Source organism: Chlamydomonas reinhardtii, chromosome 16 (assembly GCF_000002595.2).
Source record: "Chlamydomonas reinhardtii strain CC-503 cw92 mt+ chromosome 16, whole genome shotgun sequence".
Taxonomy (NCBI): Eukaryota; Viridiplantae; Chlorophyta; class Chlorophyceae; order Chlamydomonadales; family Chlamydomonadaceae; genus Chlamydomonas; species Chlamydomonas reinhardtii.
This window is the reverse complement of record NC_057019.1, coordinates 5,313,335-5,336,532: the sequence shown is the minus strand read 5'-3', so window position 1 is coordinate 5,336,532 and position 23,198 is coordinate 5,313,335. Positions and strand designations below refer to the sequence as shown.

Sequence of the window (23,198 nt, the reverse complement as noted above, 5' to 3'; positions counted from 1 at the left end):
GCTTATGATGTGTTACACGATGGACACAGTGTTGTGGATTATGGTCCTCGTCTCCTCGACTGCGCCGTGTCAGCGCCACCGTCGCCCATGTTTTTAGTATTTTAGTCTTTTTTTATGGCGACAGGGCCGGCCACAGTGTCACCTGCCACGCCAGTTGGTCCGCAGACCTTCAAACACCATCCAGATATTGTACGGGCGGCGGGCAGGTATCCTCAACGACCACCAACAACGAAATCCAAAAAACACGAGGTCATATCCCGGGAAACCCACGGGCTGCAGTGCGGGCAAAACTCACACAGGGGCACTTCACCCCACTCAATTCACACTCTTGACCCACCAATCCACTGACTGACGCACGACATTGACTGTACACCATCTCCCAGGGCATCCCCGGGACACCAAGTAAAAATTCGAAGGCCCTGCATTGGGCACCTCGCTGCGTGCTGTCCCAAGCTCTGGCTTTCTTGGGAATTGGTTGGCGGCGACACACGCGCCAAGGACACACGCATTCAAACCGTTATGATGACACGCGCACAATGACACGCGCACAGAAGCACAAGTGAAATTGTAGGGACACGGGCACCTCCGCAACAGGTCGTAAACACCCGCTTGCCTTCATCCTTTATTCGATTGTGCCCTCCACCTTCACGCACCCTGCACAGCCTCACTACGTCTACGGCGACAACACTTCCAGACTCACATTAGCAATTGACCACGGGACCACGGGCCCAGTGAGCAACTATACCGCAGCTTGTACGGCAATTTGTCTTCTCTTACCGCTAGCATCGTCATCTTCTCGTCCTCTTTCAATACCAGCCAGTAGCAGGTGTCGACAAGCCCGCACATTCTTCTCCAGCATCCACCATCTTTCCATGTGCTCCCGTTAGCTTCCACGTCGTCCTTCTTCCTATGGCTCCCGCTCCATTCTGCACGACACAGTGTTCCTCATACGCTGCACACACCACATCGCAACCCGCACGCGACTGACTCTGTGCTACCACAGGCCAACGGTCTGTAACACCAACTTAATAACCTGGTAAGGAATGGAAGGGGCAGACGCAGAGTCTCGTGGTATCTCGAGCTCTTTCCGGCGAGTCGCGTCACGCTCACATCTTCCTACCTTAGCCGTAATACTGTAACCCCCGCAACATGCAAATCCACCAAAACTGCATACCGCGTGCTCACCCGTAACCTAAACGCTGACCTCCTCCGTAAAGTGTCCGCTTTCTTTTTTGCCCAATCCCCAGGGCTGCATCCTCGCACCAGCTCCATGCCTCGCTCACAGCTTCTCCGTGTGCACACTCGAACTGCCCCACACTGTGGTCCTGTGTGGACGTACCAAAAACGCGCCATCCGCCCCAGCGCCCCAGATGCGCCTCAACTGCAAAAAAACACCTGGAGCCGCTAGGCCCCAGGCTCCTCCGAAGGCGGTGACGAAAATTAGCAACGGGTGCGCTCTAATCTGCACCTGCACAGCCCTTCATGCGCACTTCCCGCTCTCCTCTCGCTCCCTCCCTCGCCCTAATCACGCAGTCTGCGAAAATAGTGGGCTTACCCAGGATGCTCAGATACCCTCTAATGCCGTGCGTCCAGCTCAAAAAGCTCAACTCCTCTGTTGCGACACGGCGGACCAGAGCAAGCCCGCCGCAATCGGGCATAAAATAAGTAACTCCTAGTGGCATATTGACCATGGCAATCCATACGACACTCCTCTACAACGGCTCAAGCTTTAGCGTATGTGGCACAGGGCCATACTAAGCAACTTGTCCTTCGTTTGTGGTCAATCCGTAATCACTGCTTTTGCCCTGACCAAACCGCAGAAAGCATACCGGCCAGGAATAGCCTTGATTGAGCTCGTCTTGAAAGCGCAAGCTGTGGTGCTAGTAGATTAAAGTCCCTGAAACTCGGGGAAGTCGTCGCCCAGCAGGCTGGCGAGGGAGGGTTCGTCGTCTGTAGTGTCCTCCGACACGTTGCTGCCGTTGGAGCTGGATGGCAGGTCGTTGCCGCCAGCGCCAAGGAAGGAAGAGATGAAGCTACACAAGGGCGAAAGTATGCGGAGGAGAGCAGTAAGTACAACGCGACACGGGCGAACGCGTTGAAGTACACGAGAACCTGGTTGCGATTTGTGGGTCGGGCAACGCAATGAGGCTGCAACGCACCTGCGCGGCCCAACACGCACCCAAAAACTAGTGTCAAAGTATTCCCAAGGCGCATGTCCACAAAACCCTCCGCACCTTGCAAATGCATCATCCTCCTCAGGCGCGGCCTCAGCGCACACCGAGCCAGGTGAAGTCGCCAGCAGGGGGGCCGACACCGGCGACGCGGGTGCGCACACCGTAGGCACGCTGTTGCTGCACGACGTCGACGGATACGCGACTGCCGATGACACGCCAGAGCTAGTGCGCACAGCCGCCATGTTCATGGCTGGGGCCGCAGCGGGCATCGAGGCGGCCGCGGCCGCTGCGCACGACGCCATCATCGCGGGCCACATCGCTGCGGCCTGCGCAGCCTGGGGCAGGCTGCATGCCCCCGCCATCGCGGGCATCGTCGCTACACTCGCCCCCGCCGCTGATGCAGCAGCTGCGGCCATCGCGGCGGCCGGCAGCCAAAACGGGGGGAACATGCCCATGCCCATAAACGGGGGGAACATGCCCATTCCCGGCATGCACATCGGCATCGGCGGCATCATACCCATCGGCAGAGGTGGGTACGTCCAACCTGCCATCGCCAGCGGCGCAGCAGCGCCGGCCGCAATTGCTGTTGACGCGGCAGCCGGCTTCTTCGCAGCCGGAGCAGAGGCGCAAGCCTCGGCCGCCGAGCGCTTCTTGTTGTTGACAGCAACGGCAGTCATGGCTGACATGTTCGAAGGACAACTGTGGCAGAGGCGAAGAGAATGCATCGCGTAAAGGAAGGTTCGAGCTCGCCGCAACCGGCTCGCGCATGCGCCTCGTGAATTGCACAAAGGACACGCATGCATACGCATTCTCGCGGTCAGCGGCTCGCTGCACGCAACAAGCTCGCCGGGAGGCAAGCCCCTAAGATCCGATGCAGACAGGACGCGCTGGTTAGAAACTTCCCTGGCCGCTAGCTACAGAGGTCGCGCTACGCTGCACACAGAGAGTCTAAGCCCGCAGCCGCCGGCAGGACCGAAGCGCGAGGTCGCGCGAAGTGCTACGAACAAGGTCCCTTGCATCGCGGCGCTAGCGCACCCAGCCCAAAGAAACTGCCCTCGGGCCCGGGCCCCAACCAGCTCACCGCAATATCAGATTCCTCTTTAAGCTCGTTGAGACGGCGCGGTCTCTGCAGGCGCTGCAGCGTCCTTTCCCGTCAAAGTACTACTCGTTCTTACACGCTCGCGACTTCACGAACACAGCCTCTACGAGGCTATGGGAGCTCTGGGTGTTGTATGGTCTCAACGAAATCAGGGTGCTGCGGGCTCTTAAGAACGCGGACCTGCGATGGGCCCCTGTCTCATCGCCCCTGAAACCCAGCGCTGACTCTTGCAGCCAGTAGAAAATCAGGATTTATATTGCATAGAAATCTGGGTGAGGTGTAGGGAGCGCTGGTTGCAAAGGGCTCACGACGCAGCCCAAAAACCGCGAAGGCGCGCCTGCAGGACACATAGACGACATTGTATTTGAGGATGAATTAGCAGGTCCATCAAGCCGAAAGCGCCACGCGAACCAACTACTTCACTTTCTGGTCTCCCGACGTGAGATACGCGAGCTTTCTCCGACGCTTTCCCCCGCAACTCTTCCCGCGAGCTCACATAAACATAATGAGTTTGCAGGCCTGCACTCGAAATACACCAAAAACTCTGCTTACCTCATCCAGTTAAAGTCGCACGTGTCGTGGGAGGAAAGGGGTTTCCCCGTGAGAAGAAGTCAGCCGCAGGGACTGGCTCCACCGTGTGGGACTGTGAACTAGAAGGGCGGCGAGTATGGGGAAGCGATAATGCGAGCAGGGGGTAAGGTAAAGTGGCAAAACACAGCACTAAGCGATGCGGACAAGAACGCCAGTCCCCCTAACAGGCACGCGATTGAGGAAGGGCTGCACCAGGTGCAAGTGCTGCCACCAGGCTCCCCTGGCTGCCACAGGCCAGCCTAAAACAGCATTGACACGAGCACGTATCCTACCCCTAATGCGAAATCCCGCTCTGCTAAGCCCGAGCATACCTGGAGCACTGCGTCTGCCCGCATGACACAAGCTGCACTGCTGCAGGAAGTTGCGCTAGCTCCCTGTGCGGTACCCCCTCCGACCAGTGCCCATGCCCCATTCTGCTGACACCTTGCTCGTAGTACGCTGGACAACGAGCTGCACGTTGCTGCTGGAGGCCGGCCCTGCTGGATGCTGCGCCCAACACCCGGCACAGCAGCCGAGGCACCGGATGCGCCGGCGCGGCACAGAAACGGGCTGCGCCTCCGCTGCAGCGGCCACGCTGAGCAGGCCACACCGCGACGTGCTCGTCCGGCAACATAGTGCAGCGAAGCGGCAGGGATGTCATCAACAGTTCCTGGTGCCAGTTTGGCGGGGTCGGCCATTGTCGAAAACTGGAAGTCAGAGCCTCCAGTTACTGGAAGGGCCTGCCACTGACGCCCGTTGTTGCGAGCGAAGCACTGCCGCTCCCGCTGACAAACTTCACTCCGCTGCCGGAACCCGCCCCCGGCCGCTGCCCCCAGCCGCCAGCATACCCAGAAGCCCGCCCCTGAGCCTGCGCGCCAACAACTGCTGCTGATGCGCTGCCACTGCCAGCGGCGCCTAGGCGAGCAGACCACACGCGTGCGCCGCCGGCCCGCGGCTGCGCAGCCCCGTGTGCGGCATGGCTGCCAGCAAAGCTGCTCCTGCCGCTGCTGCTGTAGTGGCTGCCAACCCCTGCCGTGCTGGTGCTGTCCGCGCCGCTCCCTGCTTCTAAACCGTCTATTGCGGAAGGCCCACATGCAGGGGCTCCAGAAGCAGCAGCCGCTGGCGGCGGCGGCTGCAGCTTCAGTGGCGGCAGCGGCGGCAAAGCTTGGAGCAGGCCCCGCAGCCTCGCCGCCAGCTGCCCCGCCAGCGCGTCCCGGTTGTCCCTGGTCACAGTGATCACCTCCACGTCTGGGCGGGCGCAGATTTCCGCGACCTGCGCGATGACCCGCCCGTCGCGCGGCGTGGGTATTGTCCCCAGCACCACCACATTGGGCGCATCCAGCACCGCCCGCACGGCAGGGAAGAACGCCCGCGAGCAAAGCTCCATTTTTCCTGAAGCAGCGAGAAACACCAGTTGGGCGGGGTGATGCCGTGTCGCTTGAGCACATAATGGCATCCGTATTCCCAGCAGGTGGACACGGCAGGTTCTTTGTACGCGCCGTGTGCCTAGCTGGCGCGTGCCACCCACGTTGTGGCACGCACCGCCAAGCCGTTTGGGCCACGCCACAAAGCGATGGATGCCGTAGCATCAGCAGGTGTTCTGTTGTTGTGTGGCTGGAGGGCTCCATCCAACCGTGCAACCGACAAGGTGCGAGACCCCCTCGGCCCATGTCACAACGCACCGACTTCATCAACGAGGACAAGTCGTGTCGTTGTCAGGCTGCCGCTGGAAAGCTGCAGAGCGGGCAGGGCCAGCCGCTCAAACGAAGACACATCCACAGAGTACTTGCCCACCGACGGGCCGCTGCGAGGGACCTGCACGCGCCAGCGAGTCAAACGCCTGTAATCGATAGGGCACGTGCATGGGCCCGTTTGGCCCTACCAAGTAGTTCTTTCTTGGTTCTGCTTACATAACCTATCAAAGGCTATCTCACTTGACAGCGTCACGTCGGCTCGCCTTGAGAAACACGACCGCGCGAGCTGCGGCAAGTTGGCGCCCGTTTGGCACGCACGCACCTGCTCTCGCGGCACACGCGCAAGCGGGCCCTTCAAAGCTGCTCCTTCGCCAATAGTGATAACGTCGAAGCCAATGCGCTCGCCGTGCTCCCTTACTTCTCCGGTAAAGAACCCCTGCCACTGGGCCTCGAGCCCGCTCTCCACGACCTTGCGGCACAGGGTGCTCTTGCCACATCCTGGCACTCCAGTGAGGAAAATGTGCCGAATATGGGCCATCGGTGGGCTAGATCGCGAGCGGGTTGGCTGCGTTGTGAGGGTTTGTGAGGTCGACGCGGCAAACAAATTCTGTGTCACGTCGATTGCTGTATTTAAACCTCATTTCATCTGTGCTATGCTCGGCTACACAGATCTGCTTTTAACTGCTGAAACAAATGGGGGGCTGCAATTTGTTGCATTTCCTGAGGATGACCAGTCGCGCCAACAATCCGATTCCGTAGCCCAGATTGAACGTTTTGCGACAAGTGGTCATCACCTTACCATAACACCGTGTGACAACCTGCGGTTGCACGTCATCGAGCCGGCGAAACGGTTTACCAGTAATCCGCCGGGTTTTCCATAGCCTCTACTCGCAACCCCAAAGCAAAATCCAACAGAAGTTGTAGAGCATATAACGCAAATGTCCGCAGCAGCATCCACTGCCGCTGAGCATGCGCTGCGGCGATTCGGGCTGGTTGGTCGGACGTGCCTGGTCACCGGTGCCACCCGGGGCATCGGCAAAGCCATTGTGGAAGAGTTGGGCAAGCTTGGAGCCAAGGTGGGGTAGCTGCATTAACGGTTTGGAGTTGCAGCACCAGCGGGTGTGCTAGAGTGTGCAGGGGGTGGGGGGCAAGTACGGCTCGGCGGAATCAAGGCAGCAGCAACGGCTGACAGAGCTTTGGCCGCCAGTGCACTCCTGCTCTCCGAAACCACGCCCACACCCCGCCCCTCAGCCTCCAGACCATCCTTCATGCATCTGCATGCCGCTACCGGCCCCTGGCCCTCCCTATGTTGGACAGCGCGCGCAGTGCTGAACATACAGCTGTACGTGGTAGTGTTGAGCCCTTTACCCCCCCCCCCACCGGCCCCCGCGTGCAGATCTTCGTGTGCGCGCGCAGCGCCGACGACTTGGCGACACAGCTGGAGGGGTGGCGCGCGGCAGGACTGGATGTGCAGGTGCGTTTGTGCCTCGCAGCGGCATCGAGCCCAGGTGGCGTGGCTTGGGCTGCTGAGTGGAGGTTGCCGAGGAGCAGGAGCCGAGCTGCGGACATGGGTGTGGCTGCATGGTGTGTGTTGATGAGTTTGCCTGGCGTGAGCCTGGCATGAACATGGACGAGCGTGAGCAACCCGCCGACCCGTCTGTTGTAGTCTTGTAGCAGCTGGCAGTCAGGCTGCCACGTCCGTCGCGTCACAGTCGCCGCCACCGCACTCCCCAGGGCATCGTGTGTGACGTGTCGGACCGAGCCCAGCGCGGCGAGCTCGCGGCCAAGGTGTCCGAGGCCTTTGGCGGCAAGCTCAACATACTGGGTGGGTGGGTGGGTGGGTGGGTGGGTGGGTGGGTGGGTGGGTGGGTGGGTGGGTGCAACATGCAACGTGTGATAGGGCTGTGTGGTAGGCATGCGTGTGACTGCGTGGGAGGGGCACGGCTGCAACTGTGCGTGGACTGCGACTTGTGCATCCTGTACGCGCCTGCACGGAGCTTGCGCGGAGCCTATGGTGCTCACTGCTGCCCTGTATGGCTCCGCACCAAGCTGCACGGAGCTTACGGAGCTGACTCCATGCCCCCACACCGTGCGCCCACGCCATACAACCCCCCACGTTCCTACGTGATGGCGCAAACTGTATGTTCCTGCTGTGCCTACTGCACGTCGGTAACAATCCTTGCAACCCCCGTCTACCACATCATCAACTAATCATGAATGTAACCCCCCAGTGAACAACGTGGGCACCAACATTCGCAAACCCACGGTGGAGTACTCGGAGGAGGTGGGTGAGGGGCAGGCAGGCAGGCAGGCAGGCAGGGTGGGTAGTTCACAGCCCGGGCGGACAACGGCAAGCAACGTGCCTTCGCACATGCCGACGGCCTTCCTCTCAGCCCATGTGCTGCACGTGTCACGTCCTGTCATGACCCCACCAACCCACACACCACCAACTCGCACACCAAACCACCAGCACCATCATCACCATCACCACCACCCCCGCACACCAATCAACCCGCAGGACTACGGCTTCCTGATGCGTACCAACCTGGAGTCCGCATACCACCTGTGCCAGGTGTGTGCGAGGCGTAGATCACAATTCGGTTTTTTTGTGCTGTGTCCTTTTCTCAACTAGCTTTTTCGTGACTCACATTAGCAGCACAGGCTTCGTGTGTTCCTTTTCTTATGCTGTTGAATGCTCACACACACAAACACACACACAAACACACACTCAAACACACACTCACACGCAGGTGTGCCAGCCGCTGCTGGCCGCCAGTGGTGACGGGGTGATCATCTTCAACTCCTCCGTCGCGGGCGGCCCCACCGCCATGAGGTGGGGGGGTTACATTCATGATTAGTTAAGGGGGGAGGGGGTAGCCCATTCCAGAACCCAAAGCAAGGGATACGAAAACCTGGGCTGCACTGCAATTGGCAGGATAGGCGAGGGGGCGGGAAGAGGAGGGGGCTGTTTGCCTGCCGTACCGTGCCTACCTGTGCTGGGCGTGTGTGACGGCCTCACGAGTACCCCGCCCCGCAGGTCGGGCACCATCTACGGCATGACTAAGGCCGCCATGAACCAGCTGACTAAGAATCTAGCGTGCGAGTGGGCTGGATCCGGGATCCGGGTCAACAGCGTGGCGCCCTGGTACACAGCCACGGACCTGGCGCTGCAGGTGCTCAAGGTGAGGACGAGGAGGGAGAGGGAGAGGGAGAGGGAGAGGGAGAGGGAAAGGGAAAGGGAAAGGGAGAGGGAGAGGGAGAGGGGGAAGAGGAAATGAGAGAGGGGGAGAGATTGCGGGCCGTGCGTCAGGGAGCGGTGCGGTGCGGGGGCGGCCCGTATTTGGAGGAGCAGAGCACGTCCATGCATACATGGGAAAGCATGGGTTGTGTCGTTTCTTTGCCTCGCGACCACGTATGAAGATCTGTCTCCCGGCATAACATATACACACACACACACACACACACACATACACACACACAACTATACAACAACAATGCCATCTGCTGCGCGCGTCCGCAGGATGAGACCATCAAGGAACAGGTGCTTTCGCGTACGCCTATGAAGCGCATCGGGCAGCCGGAGGAGGTGGCGGGTGAGTGGCGGGGCAGGTGGTGGGGCGGCGGGGCTGCCAGCGGGGGTATGGGCGTCCGGTGCCGCAGTCATGCACGAAACACACATGCGCCATAACTCAAAAGGCTGGGCTGCATTGTCCATTCCGGTGCATGCCGTACACACGTGCCCTGCGTATCGCGTCACGGCCTTTGCATTTCCCTCTCCGTCCTGCTTTCCTCGTCCGGCACTCGGATGCTCGCTTCCCTTGTGCTCTCTAACACATGCCCGCTGACGTGTTGCCTTGTCTGGCGTTACCCGCATTCCCACACGCACTGCCGCCCCCTTACCCCCCGTACAGGCCTTGTGGCGTACCTGTGCTCCCCCGCCGCCTCCTACGTGACGGGTCAGGTGGTGCAGGTGGACGGCGGCTACAGCGTCATGGGCTACTACTGATGTACGGTACTGGTGTACGGCATTGGTGTACGGCTTGGGCTGGTACGGCAGCCGCTGCGCGGCTGAGCGACGAGGAGGAGCAGCGGGCCGGGGGGGGGGGGCGGAGCGGAGGGGACTGAAGATTGGGTAGCCGAGCACCAGAGAAGCAAATGGCCGAGCAGGGGTATTAGGGAGGAGAGGAGAGGAGAAACCTATGACGCACCAGGTACACTGGACACGGGTGGCGCGGCATTGGGGGGATGGCACTGGCGCCTGCAGATGGGTCCTGTCCTGTTTAGCCGGATAGCAGACATGCACAAGCGCAGGAGTGCGCGCTAGCAGAGAGCACCAGGAGCACGCAGGATGCGGAGAGAGGCGCGAGGTGAGGGCAGCAGAGAGGAGCGCCAGGCGCAAGTGAGTCGGGGGAGTAGTAGCACCGGGGTGAGGACCGCTGGCGCGGGCGTGTCATCACCCCCTTGTCCAGGCGCCACGCCCCACCCGCACGGAGCGGCCACCATCTAGTGACGGGGCCGCCTTCGCCCTATGCGTTTAGGCACTTGCTGTAGGTGGCGGGGTGTAAGGGGGGTATCCAGCGGCCTCCCCGTTGGGGAACGCAGTTGGGCTGTTGGGGCAACAGTTGGGGACCGCAAATGCTGAACGCAATATTGTAAATTGATGGTCAGTTATCATCTGAGAGCGTGGCACGGGGTGACGGGGAGTGCTGGGAATGCTAGGGTTTTGAAATCCACGCAATGCGGATGGTGACGCAGAAGCGCCGGAGGGAAGTCTGACTCGGTCCACGGTCCGGGCGTTTCCACTGACCTCGCCGGGAAACCTGCCAACGGTCACCTCCTAATACGTAGCTGTTACGAGACTAACACGCGCTGCATGTTCTTATCAAGAGCACGGCCAACAAGAAATGCTATCGGAGCCACGGCTCGCAAGAGTGGGTCTCTCGCGGCCGCTGCGCCAGCCGCTGCTGCCTGCTGCCACCCTTTACCGCCGCGGCAGCCGCAGCAGTCGTCTTAGGGACCAGGTCGCATGGCTCGGCCGCGGCGGCAACGGGTGCGGCGCAGCTGTCGGCGGCAGCACCGGCGCTAGCAGCGCGGGCCGCTGGGGCGAGGTGCGTGCTCCGCCGTTCCGCGGTTGCTGCTGCCTTGCCTGTCGCAATCGCGGACTCGCGGACTCGTGAGCGCGACCGATAATGGCGTTGACACAGGGACCTGGACGAGTTGGCGCCCCCTCCCACACACATCCGCACAGGACGCGCTGACTGGTGGCGTCACCGGTGAGGAGGAGCGGCGGCGGCTGCTGGCTGGAGCCACGCCAGGCTGCGAGCTGGACGGGCCGCAGGTTGAGGATGAGAACGAGATGGAGGCCAAGGGTGAGCGAGTGGTGGGCGGGGCGCGGGAGTGTGGTGTGTTGTGGTCCAGGCTCGAGCCAGGCAGAGGAATGGGCGGGTGGGGCAAGCGCGTAGGTGACGGGACTCTCTGTGTGGCCCCCAGTGTTTGTAAAGGCAAGGGAAGAGGCCGACACGGTGTGCCCGCTGTGTTAGGAAGCATATGTCATTGCAACGAGGAGCGTTGTGCTTTGTTTGCCGCCAACCCCGACAGGTCAGCGGATGGATGGCTTAGACCCGCGCTACGTGAGTGTCCGGGATGTGTGTGTGCAGCGGTCACCGTTGGGCATGTTGGTGCAGGGATGCGGGCCCCACGTACGGTTAGCCTGCCCTCGGATGGGGGGGGGCACATCAAAAAAACAAAGCAACCACGGGAAAACTCTGCAAGCATTGCCCAACCTTGCTTCACGGCATCCCGCATGCAATCCGCTGCCGCCGCCGCCGCCGCCACAGGTGTCTGGTGAGGACCTGCCCCACCACCCGCCTCCTCCGCCCTTCGAGGCCCTGCAGCACGGCTACGGCTGCGGCGCCCAGCAGTCGCAGCCGATCCGTGACGAGACCGGAGACGTCAGGGGCTGGGCTTCAGAAGTGAGGGAGGCGGCGGCCCAGGATTCCGGCGATGTCCGGGGCGGCGGCGGCGGCGGCGGCGGCGGCGGCGGTGGCGACGAGGCAGCTGGGAGTCATCACCTGCTGTCAGTGGCTGAGGAGCGGCTGATGCAGATGCAGGTGAGGCGTTTGTTTGAGATAGAGGCGTGTGTCGCGTGTTGAAAGAATACGACAAGCGTGCGGGTGAAAGTGTGTGTAGCTGGTAAGATGCGGAAGAGGGACCAGGCGCAGCTGGTCACGATACGGTACGGTCCATACCACAGCCATGGGTCCGATACGGCTCTTACACATTGTAGAATAGTTAGGCATGGCGCAAGCGTCCTGACGCACTGCTGTGCTCCCAATACCTGCGCTACATGCAACAGGGGCGCGGAGGTCCAGACTCGCCCGCTGCTGACAGCGGCGGCGGAGCAGGCGACACCAGCGCCGCCGCCGCCGCCGGCGGCGGCACTGCTGAGCTTTCTCGCGGCGACGTCGGCGGCTCCAGCGGCGCCACGGACGACTGGAGCGACAGGGCGGCGGCGGCGGCGGCGGCGGCGGAGGCATTTGAAAGACCTGCAGGTGGCGGTGCTGGTGGTGCGGGAGGAGATAGGCAGGGGGAGGAAGGCGCCAGTGCAGCAGCAGCAGCTCAGCATCTTCAAGGCCAGCAGAATCCGACCCAGATCCAGATCCGGCCCAGTGCCGGCCAGGCCACTGCTGACGCGCTGGCAGGCGACGCCGCTGACTGGGTCGGCGGCGCCCCGGGGGCCCTGGACGCGCTGCTGGCGGAGCCGCTGACGGCGCCGCGGGCCGCGGCGGCGGCGGCAATCGTGGCGGGCACCGCCGCCACCGCCGCCGCACAGCGGGCGGGTGAAGTTGCCTCTGAGGTGGCGGGCCGGGCGATGACAGAGCTGTCGGCTCTGGCGGCCGCGGTGCGCGGCGGCGGCGCGGCGGCGGCGGAGAGAGCCGTTGCCGCCGCCGAGCGCCAGCGCGCCGGTGGCGCTGCCGACGGCGGCGGAGGCGGCGGCGCACGGGATTTTGGCCATGTCGGCAGTAGCAGCGGCGACACCCGCAGTGGCAGTGGCAGTAGCAGCGACATGGTGGAGGTGAAGGGCAAGAAGCCGTCTGTGGCGGTGCGCTGTGCGCTGGGTGTCGCCAGTGCCATGGATGTGGTGGAAGACGGCGTGCTGGGCGCCGCTGCCAAGGCCGCCAGCGCCGTCGGCGGCGCCGTCAGCGGTGTGGCGCAGGCAGCAGCTGACAAGATACGTGAGGTGCGAGACGTGCTGCGTGTACGGCTGTTGCTTCAATGCTCTTCACGGAGGTTCACGGTGCCTTCCGCCTGGCGATTCCTTCACTGCACTGCCTGCGATGCGCCTCACTGACTTATCAATGTGGCGCAGGTGAGGCGGAAGGCTGCCATCTTCAAGCAGACCTACCAGCTGCTCAGCGCCGCACAGGACCTCAAGGACGATGCAGAGGCCGCCGCCGGCGCCGCCGCCAAGCGCGCGGCGGAGCACGCCGCGGCGACGGTGCCGGAGCGCCTCGGCGCAGCCGCCGACGCCGCCGCTGACGCCGCAGTAGACGCCGCCGCCACCGTCGCCGCCAAGGCGGCTTACGCCGGCATGGCCGCCGCCGGCGCCGCGTACAGTGCCGCTGCCGCCGGCGCCGACGTTGTGAGCCGCGTGGCGAGTGACGCGACGGCGGCGGCGAGCGAGATGGCGGCGGCGGCGGCGCTACATGCGGAGGAGGCGGTGGCGGTGACGGAGGAGCGAGTGCTGGAAGGGGCGGAGAGGGCGCGGCAGGAGATGCGGCGGGCGGCGCACGGGGGTGTGGCGGGGGGAGCTCGAGAGGGAGTGGAGGGTGAGGAAGGCGTGGCCGTGTCGCCAAGCGGTGGCGCTAGTAGTTCGCAAGGCCGCGCTGCGCGCGGATTCTTCAATGTGGGCCGCGGCGGCGGCGGCGGCAGCGGCAGTGAGAGCGAGGGCGACCGCAGCGAGGGAGGATACCGCAGCGGTGGCGACGTTTAGGGCCCTGTTACGGCTGATTAGGAGCCAAAGTCCTTTGCGCTGGCACGAGTAAGGAGCGGGGCGGACTGACGCGGCGGCGCTTAGTTGGGGTTGGCAGCGTGTCAGCATGTAGGGAGGGGGGCTAGGCACGGCTAGGCCGGCAGAGGATGGCAGCGCTGTGTATGTTCATGGCGCAGGGCCAGTTGACTGTTGGCCACCTCCTGTTCGGCGGTGTTTGCAAAGGGGACCCGCCCACAGCCGCCGCGGGTGCGGTGGGGCCGTGGGGGCGGCAGGGGTAGTGAACCGTGGTTGGGAAGGCGGCGCACCGACCCAAGGGGCTCTGGGGCCAAACTGCTCTCGCCTGTGCCAGGCCGGGAACTTCTCCTTTGTAACCATGTATCCAACCTGTTTTACTGCGAGCTGGGTTGCATTTCCCTGGCAAGGGCCGGCGTCAGTCGCAGGCCGCAGTCCGAGGGCCAGCGCGTCATCGTCGGCGAGGTCCCCTCGCTAAAAGCTGGCGATCTCTCATAAAATCACACAACATCTCGACACTCTACCACCAAGCCTTCGAGACAGGAACGCGAGCCTCAAACACACCCTCTGCGACCCGCAAGCAAGCAAAAGCCATGATGCTGATCGCGAGCTCCCGCGCGCCCTGCGCCTCGGTGCGTCGCGCCAGCGCCACCACCTCCAGCAGCAGCGGTGCTCGCCGGCTGCTTGCGGCGCCCGTAGGTGCTCGCCGTTCGGTCCTGCCGCTGGCCGCGCTGGGACGCGAGGTGAGAGGGTTCGGCGCGCGGCGCGGTCGCTCCCGCACTTTTGCTCTGTGGCCCCGTTGCGTACCTGTTGCTGCTTCTGTTTGGCGGCGAGGGTGGGCCTGTGTGCAGCCAGTAGTGCAAAGCTTCCAGGGGACCTCGGCCGCTTGCGCGCGGGACAGCGGACTGTTGCAGCCTCGCACACGCACGCCCGCTGCGCCCGCCCTCCTGCCCCCTCCGTGGCGGTCGGGGGATGGGCGAAGCTACGCTCCCCCTTCCCGTCAGCAGGCTGCTCACCCTCACCAACTACCGACAAGTTCTGACACCGAATTCGCCCCACCCCAACCCCAACCCCACCCCGCCCCGACCCGGCAGGACTCCCTGGCTGACAAGGCCGCTGACGCCGCCGCCCGCGCCCGCGACGCCGCCGCAGACACCGCCGCCGACGTGGCGGATGCTGCCAAGTCCGCCCAGCGGAAGGTGGGTCGCCACCTACAGGCACCTGTACTGCAGCGGTGTTGTTGCATTGTGTGTGTGTGTGTGTGTGTGCGTGCATGCAAGTGTGTTTGTCTGGGTGTTGCGATACGTTTATCAGCCTCGCGGCCATGCATGCTGCCGCCCCGCCCCTCAACAATGTGCCTGTCGGTTGTCCCGCAACCTCCAACCCACCTCCACATCCGCACCGTGCACCTTGCCTGCCGTGAGGCATGCTGCGTCTCCTCGCGCGTCTACACACACACACACACACACACACACACACACACACATACCTCGCCTCGCCCCACCACACACGCACAGGCTGCCCACGCCGCCTCTGACACCGCCGACGCCGCCTCCCGCACTGCCGAGTCCGCCTACGACGCTGTCGCTGACGCGGCGCGGGCGGCGGGCGACGCCGTGGAGCGCACCGCCGAGAAGGCGTACGACACCGTGACCGGCGCCGGCAAGGACGCGCGGGTGAGGGCCGGCAGGTTGATGGGGATAGATTGCGTGTGCGTGTGCGTGTGCGTGTGCGTGTGCGTGTGCGTGTGCGTGTGCGTAGTGTCGACTAGCCCAGTATTTCCGCACCCCTACCTGGCGGAATGGCCTGCCGGTACGCCCTGTCGTATCACTACCGTAATTCCCTCTCACCGCTTGGCTCCTGCGCCCCTGCATGTATGCCATTACCCGCAGCGCTCTGGCGAGCGTGCCGCTGGCGACGTGTCGGATGCCGCCCGCTCCGCTGCCTCCAACATCGCCGACAGCGCCACTGATGCTGCGCGCGGCGCACGCGGCGCCGCCCGGTGAGTGGAGCCTGCCACTGCCACTGCCACTGCGCCAGCGCTTCCGCCGCTCTCGCCTGTGCCACTGTTGCTGCGTCCACACGTGCACGGCCCGCTTCGCTCACATACATGGACCGAAGCGACTGCATGGCTGTATGCTACTACTGTGTATGTTTAATACCATAATAATATGCATAACAACATACACCAACCACAACCCCCAACCGGCCCCCCAACAGCGACGCGGGCGATGCCACTGGCAAGCTGGCACGTGACGCGGGCAACGCGGCGGCGGAGCGCGCGCAGGACGTCAAGGACGCCGCAGACAAGGCCCGCCGCGAGCTGTGAGGGAGGCGTGTGATGTGTGGAGATGGCCTGCAACACACATTGCAAGGCTGCAACACACGCTCCAACCGCTTTGGCTCCAGCCCCTGGCATGGGCATGCGGGCGGTCACCCCTATTGTGGCACTTAGTGTGGCGCATGCAGGATAGGAATGGTTATGGGCCTGAATCAAGTGATAGCTAGTGGCTGCGAGCATGGCATCGGCTGTGAGCGGCGCACCTGGTGTTTTTCCGGGTGCGCTATGAGCCTATGAGAGTTGCGTGATGGTGAAAACGCAGTTTTGGAACATTGGAATTAAACCACTGGAACATGAAGCCGAAAAGCTCTACTGAGCACTGTGGTGGCACAACGGAGAGACCTAGGGGTCTCCATACTGTGCAAGCTGTCATGGGGTTGTTTGGTGGGGTGGTTGCGAAGTTGCGGGCGAGACAGGTGGTGTGGCAGGAGGCAAGCACATTTGGGTTGACAGTTACATCCCCAAGCAAGGACTCATGTTCTGGCCCAGCGGCCAGTTAAGCATGTAACATGCATGCATCAATGACCTGTACCGTTCGAGCCATTCTTTCACTAGTCACTACAGCAGTACACATTGCAAAGCGGCAACCTCAACACAAGTATCTCCTTCACACGCCGCGGCCCTGCCAACTTCCTTTCAGTTGGGACTTAGGAGGCGGCTGGTCTGTCTAGTGCATTCACAACTCAAATAACGTACAGCAACACAGTAACACCTCAGCCACAGGCAGGAATCATCCCCTGGCCGTGGACAACGCGTTCATAGTTCCTCATTGCCGCGCGCCATCGCCTACTTTCTCATCAATCGCACACGCACAGCCTTGAGAGCGGATTCACAGCCGTGTCAAAGATCACACATTCATTGCGGTAATTCATGCCGCTTCTCGAAAAGCGCCCCCATAGTACCCGCTGCGTACATGCTCTCTCCAGCACTCCTCCCAAGTTCCAAGCGGGCACTGCCGCCTGCTCTGCTCCCTGTACCACGCCTTCAGTACACAGGCAGCGCCGCCGCCTGCAGCCCTGCCAGCAGCTGGTGCAGCCCCATTGCCACACCCGGTCCCGCCGCCGCGCCCACACCGCCGCCGCTGTCGCGGCGTGAGCTGCCGCGTGAGCCCGCCGCCTCTGCGGCTGCGGCCGCCTGTGCCGCCAGCACGCTGGGCCTCGGCCCCGGGCCGCCCCGCCCCCTGGCGCCCATGATGCACGTGACGTACGCCTGAGCCACAATGCGGGTCAGCTCCATGCTGGCCAGGACCTGTGCGTGTGTGCATCGCGCGTGTGTTTATGTTGAGCAAAATGGAACGTTTGTATCGTTTGCCAGGAGCGGGATTAGCGAGCCAGAGCTAGAAGGCCAGTCAGTACGGCGCTTCTGCACGTCCGTGTGGCCTCAGCCTGCCAATGGCTGCAAGCGGGACCCGCCCCGCCACCGTCCTGATCCCGGCTCATCTGCCAAATCCTTCACTGTGAAGTACCGCTACGGTGAGCTCACCGCTGCCGACTGGTCCAGCGCCTCCAGCTCCTGAACGCTCATGGCGCCCAGCCGCACGCAGCTGCGCACCAGCGCACCCTGCGCCTCCGCCCGCGCCGCCGGCGCCGCCGCCGCCCAGGCCTCCACCGCCTGGAACACCTCCGCCTCGCTGCCCACCTGCAGACCCTCGGAGCACAGCAGCCGCTCCAGCAGCGGCTGCGGAAGCGCCCGGAAGCCGGGCAGGTCAACTTCCAAGGGCGAGGAGCTCGCAGCGGCCAAGGCGCCGAGCTGTGTCTGTGGGTGCGTGGGAGCCTCCAGCTCGTCCACGTCCATGCCCTGCGGCCCCTCCTGCGCCGCAGCCTGCTGCTGCTGTTGTTGTGGGTGTTGCTGGGGGTGCTGCTGCGCGGCCTGCTGCTTGGCGGCGGCGGCCGCTGCCGCGGTGGCGGCGGGGACGCAGGCAAGGCACATGCGCTCTGCCGCGTCACGCAGCGGCGCCACGCCCGCCGCCTCGGCGACGGCGAGCAGCGTGAAACAGTTGGAGGGCGAGAGCGAGGCATTTAGGGCGGCTAGGCACAAGTGCCGGGCAGCCAGGACGTTGCTGGTAGTGGAGATGGCCAGAGCCGTGATGAGGTTGTGCGGGGTCAGCGCCGCGCCGGCTGGGGCCGAGGGGCCGAGCACCGCTGAGGCCACCAGTGATAGAGCGGCTGCGCCAGCTGGGGAGGCGGCGAGGTCGTGCGGGCAGCAGGGCGCCGTGATACCGCCCTGTGGGCAGGGAGGAGGACCGTAGGAGAGCCGGGCTGGGTTGAGGGCGCTGGCGCAGTGGAGTGCAGGGGAAAGCCCGCGGCTATTCTCAAGGAGTGAGGGGCCACGGACAGTCGGACCGCCGTCAACAACGGACTTGAGTGCATGCTTTGTTTCAACCGACGCACCTGGGGGCCACAGAGCTGAGCGAGTAGGAGCATGTCATGTGTGACTTCAACCGAGCAGGTCGCTCGTTCTGCCGCTCCGTGCTGGCTGCGAACAGCGTCTGCGAGTCATCGATGTCGTGCGCAGGCGACGCTTAGAACATGTGGGCTCACACGATTTGAGTGCTATTATCAGACTCGATAGTATATAGCGACTAGAGAGACGATGATTCAGTCACTGGCCGACTGCAGAACCCTTGTCAACTCACCAGCGACCTGGTGAAGGCGTTCCACACCAGCGGGACTGCAGTGATGCAGAACTGCTACCACCAGCTCACGAATGTCGCGCAGCGCTCCGAGGAACGCAAGCACTTCAACCGGTGCAAGCATGCTGGCGACGCGAAGGGCCGGTGCGTTGACGGTTCAAGTTGTCGAGGGAGGATGTGATATCAAACGCAGATGAGTATGTAACATTGTGGCGTATGCAAGGTCAGCGGCAGGTATTTAGCCGTCGACCGATCCGCGAGCAACAGTCGGTTGCAGCACAGTTGCGTTCTCGAGACTCGAGTTCTCCACCAAATCTCCACCAAATGTAGCTTGCTGCAGAAAACGTAAGTTCTCTTGCCCAAATGACAGGCACACGGGAAACCGACGCACAGTGCGCACAGTGCCGCGGTTAACAACGACCGTTGTTGCCCACGCCCCTGACCTCGCCAGAAGCCTGTCGCCGTTTTCCCAGCCGCCATACCTTGATATCCCAGAGTGCACAAGTCGAATGGAGCACAGATTGCAATGGTGCGCGGCGTCTTCTCTGACTCTGAACCTGAACCTTGTGCCGTACATTTACCCTGCTACACTAACCCTGCTACACTAACCCCCAAACTCCGACCCTGCACTCTGACCCTGATCTCCACCTGCACCACTCCACCACTCGTCCACCCCGCTACCCCTTCTGCTCCCGCCGCTTGGCAGCTGGCGCCTTCTGCTCCTGCCGCTTGGCAGCTGGCGCCTGCTGCTCCCGCCGCTTGCTCCCCCCCCGGCCTGCGCCCCGCTCGTCTTCGTTGGTTTTGGTTTAGTTTGGGCTGGCATTTACCCTCCCCCCCCCCCGGTTCACGCGTGCCTCACCCGCCGCGGATCGCTTGCTGCGCGTGGAGGCGAGCTCTTCCTCCGTGGCGCCATTGCGGCGACGTGCCTCCACGCTGTTCAGGGTACCTTCACAGGCACACATGCAGAGGAAATCCGTCAATAGTCTGGGGACAAGGTAGAATACAGTCCCTTCCCCCGCTGGACAAACGTTGGTTCAATGAGCTGGCAGCTGAGCTCGAGGAGGAGCTGTGTGCAGTACTTCGCGCCGCGCTGCAGTGCTACACGGACTGGGCGAAGCAGCTGCCGGGAGCTGTGCAGGAGGCCGTACAAGCCCGCGACTGGCGTGTTGTCCCGACGCAACCTGCCCCTGCCCCCCTGGCCCTTGCCCCACACCTGCATGCCTACCCTGCCCCAACCCGCCCCTACCTGCCTGGGCCCCAGCCAGAGGCGGCCTCCACACTGGTGTACCAAATCACTCCCAGTGCCAAACACCGATACTGCTGATAGCATTCCCTGCCCGAGGGATTCCCTGACCATACTGATAAGGCACCCCCGCCAACCGCAGCCGGGATGAAGATATGGGGTTGAGAAACCCCAGGGTGCTGTTGAGAGCCATGTCAGCCGTCCCCTGCTATAGTGCATTCAAGCTGTGCAGGTCCAGGCCCCAGCCTGCCCACCCCGCGTCCCCGTCTTGACGGTTGTACGGTGTGTACACCGCGCCATGGCCCCATGGCCAGCGGGTGGTGCGCCGGAACACACATTTTCTGTCGCAACTCGTAGGCATTGACCCGAGGCCTCGCCCCGCACAAGCGATAAAACGCGCAGCACACCTAAAATCGCGCAACGGGCCACGCTTACCGTGGCCCCCAGTCCTTCCCAGACCCAACCCCGACCACCGCTTTCAGTCCAGGCCACGCTACTTGGCTGGCCACGCTACTTGGCTGGCGTGCACACCTGCAGAGCCCTGTGGCCCAAGACACACGAAGTGGGCCAGGGTTAAAGGGCCCACGGGCAGCCCACGGGGCCCCCAACCACGCGCCTTGCACAGTCGCCAGCGTGCACATCCCGATGCCCTCTGCTAGTCAGGATCTAGGAAAGGGATACTAAGGAGTCCCAGAGTGCGCGTCGTCACACTGCAGTATGCAAGGACATTAGTGGGATATCAAGCTATGCAAGCTAGCGATTGGTCTGTGGTTGAGGGGTACCGCGTACGGCGCACAGCGGCCTAACGGTTACTTGCCCGTTCTCCGCCTAGGATACGGCCGTAGTCTAAAGCCACCCTCTTTAACAGCACGACCGCTATCGCATACATGCACCCCTAACCGCACGGCACGCCGTTCCCATGTCACTCACAATCTTGAGCTTAGGCCATTTCCAGGGCAGAGCAGGCCTACACAATGCCCAGGTATGGTGTGGCCCGTCCCTCCACGGCTCCACGCATCCACTCGGTAATCATACCGTACACGCAGTGACACGATTCATAAAGCTTCCATACCCTGCCAAGTGCATTGAGGCTTGACGCTAGAGTGCAGGCATACAGCATCGGTGGGGCCAAGCCGGAGTCGCCAGCACCTACTTTGCCCAACCGCTCCCTCTCCGTTTTCCTTGTCAATCCCTTACGTACACGCATCCATCTTTCGGGAAGTGATTTTACTCGGGGTTGGGTTGGGTTTATCCTTGGCTTGTTGTGACCCTAGTTCCCCCATCGAAGAAGTTTCACATCCTGATTGTAGTCTGCCAACCCGCCTCACCAATGCTGCAGACTGGTGGCCTGCGCTCGCGCCGCAGCTCATCTTGACTCAATGTAGCGTTCGGTCCCAGCAAATCTGGCTCTCATGTGCGAGTCCACACGAGTGGGCGCCGCGAGGTGTGCCTTCATCCCAGACGCCCGTGCGGGTTCGTGCACACACACGCTCGCGACTCTGCAGCCGACAGGTGACAACTAAAGCCCTAGACGGCTAACTCTTGTAACTTCTGGTGTTTTCAAAAGGATTCAGGGATTGAGGAGTGCAGGAGCCAGCAGATTGCCAGTGTTGTGTTTGGGTACTCGGCAAAGGCAGGCTAGGAGGGCAGCAGGGCATGCGAATAGCACCATTAAGCAAGCTATTAAGTGACTGCGAGCAAAGAGTCCATTGGAAATTGTCAAGTTGAGGACTCCACCATTTGCCCCATGCGGCTCGCCCTGGAGCGGCGCCCCATGCGCCCCTTTTGCGCCAGTGGACTCGCTCCTTTCCCTCTCTCTGCAAAGCTAGCAACCATGACGAAGAAGCGGCGGAATCGGGGACGCGCCAAGCACGGCCGCGGCCATGTGAACCGTGTGCGCTGCGAGTCTAGCGGCGCCATGGTGCCCAAGGACAAGGCTATCAAGCGCTACATTGTGCGCAACATTGTGGACGCGTCGGCTCTCCGCGACATGCAGGAGGCTTGCGTCGTCGACAGTGAGTCGGCGGAGGGACGGCTGTGGGCGCTGGGGATCGAGCCTGGGCGACGGCCTCCAGTTGGGCTGGCTTGGGATAGCAATAGGTCATGACAATATGAAATGAAGTGGATGAGGACCGAGTGTGCTCATTTTAGCGCGAGGGCGTGTTTGTCCGCCGTCTTGAGGCTTCTGCCGGCGCAATCCCTGCCCACAGACTACGCCCTGCCCAAGATTTACCGCAAGGTGTACTACAGCATCAGCGCTGCTATCCACAGCCGCGTTGTGCGCGTCCGCAACGCCAAGGAGCGCCGGAACCGGGAGCCGCCTCGCCGGTTCCCCAACCGCGACCAGCAGCAGCAGAAGAAGGATTAAGCAGGCGGACAGTAGGATCGTGGTGCTAGCGGCTTAGCAGCAGTGGGAGCCACGGCAGCAGCTCGGAGCCATGGCGCCCTCGGACTGGACTCCATCGCTCACGGCGCGGGTGTGCGCGGTGTTGCTGGCTGGTGCCCTCCGCCCACGGCGGTCTGATGTCGTGCTGTAAGGCACACGCTTCGTATGAGTGCTTCCTCTCCGTCCCGGGGTGGCCCTCCAGTGGGCCGGGGTGGGGTGCGGGTGGGAGGGATGGGACACGCTCGACGCCGCGGCGGCCAGCGCTGGCTGGCCCAGACATGGCAGCAGCTTATGTTAAGGAGACACGGAGCTCAGCAAATATACGGAGAGCAGCAGCGGCCTGGCGCGCGCGCGGATCAACGGCAGAGGATGTTGGCGAGCGGCTGCTGGGACTGGTGCTGCGCCATGGGCAGCATCAGAGCGGCGGCGCTGGGTACGGAGGCGCAGTCACGTGCACATGTCCCGCGTGCAGACGCGTGGCAGCTGCGGCTGGCGGGGGTTCAGCGTTAGGGGGGAGTGGATGGGGCTTTACAGCGGGGCACGCCCCGACGCTGCTCAGCCGGGAGGGTTCAGCCAGCGGGCGCAGCCTTGGCAGCCGGAATCTAGCCTCAGCACTGGACAGCTCCTCTAGCTGGGTTATAAAAGTGCCACGGTCGAGGGATACCCAGCCTGCAAAACACGCCAGCACGGCATTGCCCCCCCCCCCCAGCGTGCAGCTCGAACGTCCTGTCCTTGCCTCCGCAGTCCAGGCATTCGTGTGACGCCTTGGTGCGGGTGAACTTGTTCGTTTTGGGGTCAAGCTGAATAATGGGTACCGCAGGCTGCCGTTGCAACGGGCTTGGGCTTAGCTTCCGTCAGGTCCCGCACAGCCGTCCTCAAAGCTTGAGTGTAAGGAACACGGAAACCTGCGCCTGTCACCGGCCAACCTACGTGCATTCTGTTGGTCCCTGTCAAACATTCAGGCGGAGGCAGCCGGGGAGCAAAATGCCCGCCAAAGCGTGGGCCCGGACAACCCAAGCAACAGGGCTAGAATGGGGCAGATTGGGCCTCAGAC

The 23,198-nt window shown here is 62.8% G+C and overlaps 9 protein-coding genes across 10 annotated transcripts; 5 read left to right on the top strand and 4 right to left on the bottom strand.

The window, feature by feature from the left end:
• CHLRE_16g682000v5 (uncharacterized protein) lies at positions 1-3,399 on the bottom strand. Its single transcript, XM_001692006.2, has 3 exons — positions 3,256-3,399; positions 2,235-2,873; positions 1-2,033 (listed from the first exon to the last, which is right to left on the bottom strand). The coding sequence occupies exons 2-3, from the start codon at positions 2,858-2,860 to the stop codon at positions 1,889-1,891; spliced, it is 771 nt and encodes a 256-aa protein (XP_001692058.1). The 5' UTR covers positions 2,861-2,873; positions 3,256-3,399; the 3' UTR covers positions 1-1,888.
• Positions 3,400-3,449: 50 nt separating this feature from the next.
• CHLRE_16g682052v5 (uncharacterized protein) lies at positions 3,450-4,501 on the bottom strand. Its single transcript, XM_001692007.2, has 3 exons — positions 4,176-4,501; positions 3,826-3,923; positions 3,450-3,610 (listed from the first exon to the last, which is right to left on the bottom strand). The coding sequence occupies exons 1-2, from the start codon at positions 4,475-4,477 to the stop codon at positions 3,827-3,829; spliced, it is 399 nt and encodes a 132-aa protein (XP_001692059.2). The 5' UTR covers positions 4,478-4,501; the 3' UTR covers positions 3,450-3,610; position 3,826.
• Positions 3,450-6,211, bottom strand: CHLRE_16g682050v5 (uncharacterized protein). 2 transcript variants are annotated; one of them, XM_043071452.1, is made up of 5 exons: positions 5,860-6,211; positions 5,526-5,658; positions 4,176-5,235; positions 3,826-3,923; positions 3,450-3,610 (listed from the first exon to the last, which is right to left on the bottom strand). In XM_043071452.1, exons 1-3 carry the CDS (start codon positions 6,073-6,075, stop codon positions 4,571-4,573), a joined length of 1,014 nt encoding a protein of 337 aa, XP_042915996.1. In that variant the 5' UTR covers positions 6,076-6,211; the 3' UTR covers positions 3,450-3,610; positions 3,826-3,923; positions 4,176-4,570. The 2 variants fall into 2 exon arrangements, with proteins under 2 accessions (XP_042915996.1, XP_042915995.1); XM_043071453.1 differs by lacking the exons at positions 3,450-3,610; positions 3,826-3,923 and having other exon boundaries at positions 4,550-5,235.
• Positions 6,212-6,331: 120 nt separating this feature from the next.
• Positions 6,332-10,205, top strand: CHLRE_16g682100v5 (uncharacterized protein). Its single transcript, XM_001691847.2, has 9 exons — positions 6,332-6,613; positions 6,934-7,011; positions 7,272-7,362; positions 7,769-7,821; positions 8,056-8,109; positions 8,288-8,370; positions 8,575-8,719; positions 9,058-9,130; positions 9,449-10,205. The coding sequence occupies exons 1-9, from the start codon at positions 6,476-6,478 to the stop codon at positions 9,541-9,543; spliced, it is 810 nt and encodes a 269-aa protein (XP_001691899.1). The 5' UTR covers positions 6,332-6,475; the 3' UTR covers positions 9,544-10,205.
• Positions 10,206-10,381: 176 nt separating this feature from the next.
• On the top strand, positions 10,382-13,913 carry CHLRE_16g682150v5 (uncharacterized protein). Its single transcript, XM_043071455.1, has 6 exons — positions 10,382-10,645; positions 10,786-10,906; positions 11,136-11,167; positions 11,375-11,647; positions 11,893-12,777; positions 12,907-13,913. Exons 1-6 carry the CDS (start codon positions 10,442-10,444, stop codon positions 13,528-13,530), a joined length of 2,139 nt encoding a protein of 712 aa, XP_042915994.1. The 5' UTR covers positions 10,382-10,441; the 3' UTR covers positions 13,531-13,913.
• Positions 13,914-14,041: 128 nt separating this feature from the next.
• On the top strand, positions 14,042-16,327 carry CHLRE_16g682200v5 (uncharacterized protein). The gene is made up of 5 exons (XM_043071456.1): positions 14,042-14,285; positions 14,637-14,741; positions 15,060-15,218; positions 15,435-15,544; positions 15,763-16,327. Exons 1-5 carry the CDS (start codon positions 14,136-14,138, stop codon positions 15,869-15,871), a joined length of 633 nt encoding a protein of 210 aa, XP_042915993.1. The 5' UTR covers positions 14,042-14,135; the 3' UTR covers positions 15,872-16,327.
• Positions 16,328-16,329: 2 nt separating this feature from the next.
• CHLRE_16g682250v5 (uncharacterized protein) lies at positions 16,330-18,711 on the bottom strand. The gene is made up of 4 exons (XM_043071457.1): positions 18,519-18,711; positions 18,274-18,371; positions 17,366-18,106; positions 16,330-17,131 (listed from the first exon to the last, which is right to left on the bottom strand). Exons 1-4 carry the CDS (start codon positions 18,637-18,639, stop codon positions 16,868-16,870), a joined length of 1,224 nt encoding a protein of 407 aa, XP_042915992.1. The 5' UTR covers positions 18,640-18,711; the 3' UTR covers positions 16,330-16,867.
• A 2,770-nt stretch (positions 18,712-21,481) lies between these two features.
• CHLRE_16g682300v5 (ribosomal protein S26) lies at positions 21,482-22,309 on the top strand. The gene is made up of 2 exons (XM_001691849.2): positions 21,482-21,773; positions 21,969-22,309. Exons 1-2 carry the CDS (start codon positions 21,593-21,595, stop codon positions 22,124-22,126), a joined length of 339 nt encoding a protein of 112 aa, XP_001691901.2. The 5' UTR covers positions 21,482-21,592; the 3' UTR covers positions 22,127-22,309.
• Positions 22,310-22,361: 52 nt separating this feature from the next.
• Positions 22,362-23,048, top strand: CHLRE_16g682305v5 (uncharacterized protein). Its single transcript, XM_043071458.1, has one exon. The coding sequence runs from the start codon at positions 22,436-22,438 to the stop codon at positions 22,652-22,654; it is 219 nt and encodes a 72-aa protein (XP_042915991.1). The 5' UTR covers positions 22,362-22,435; the 3' UTR covers positions 22,655-23,048.
• Positions 23,049-23,198: the final 150 nt, after the last annotated feature.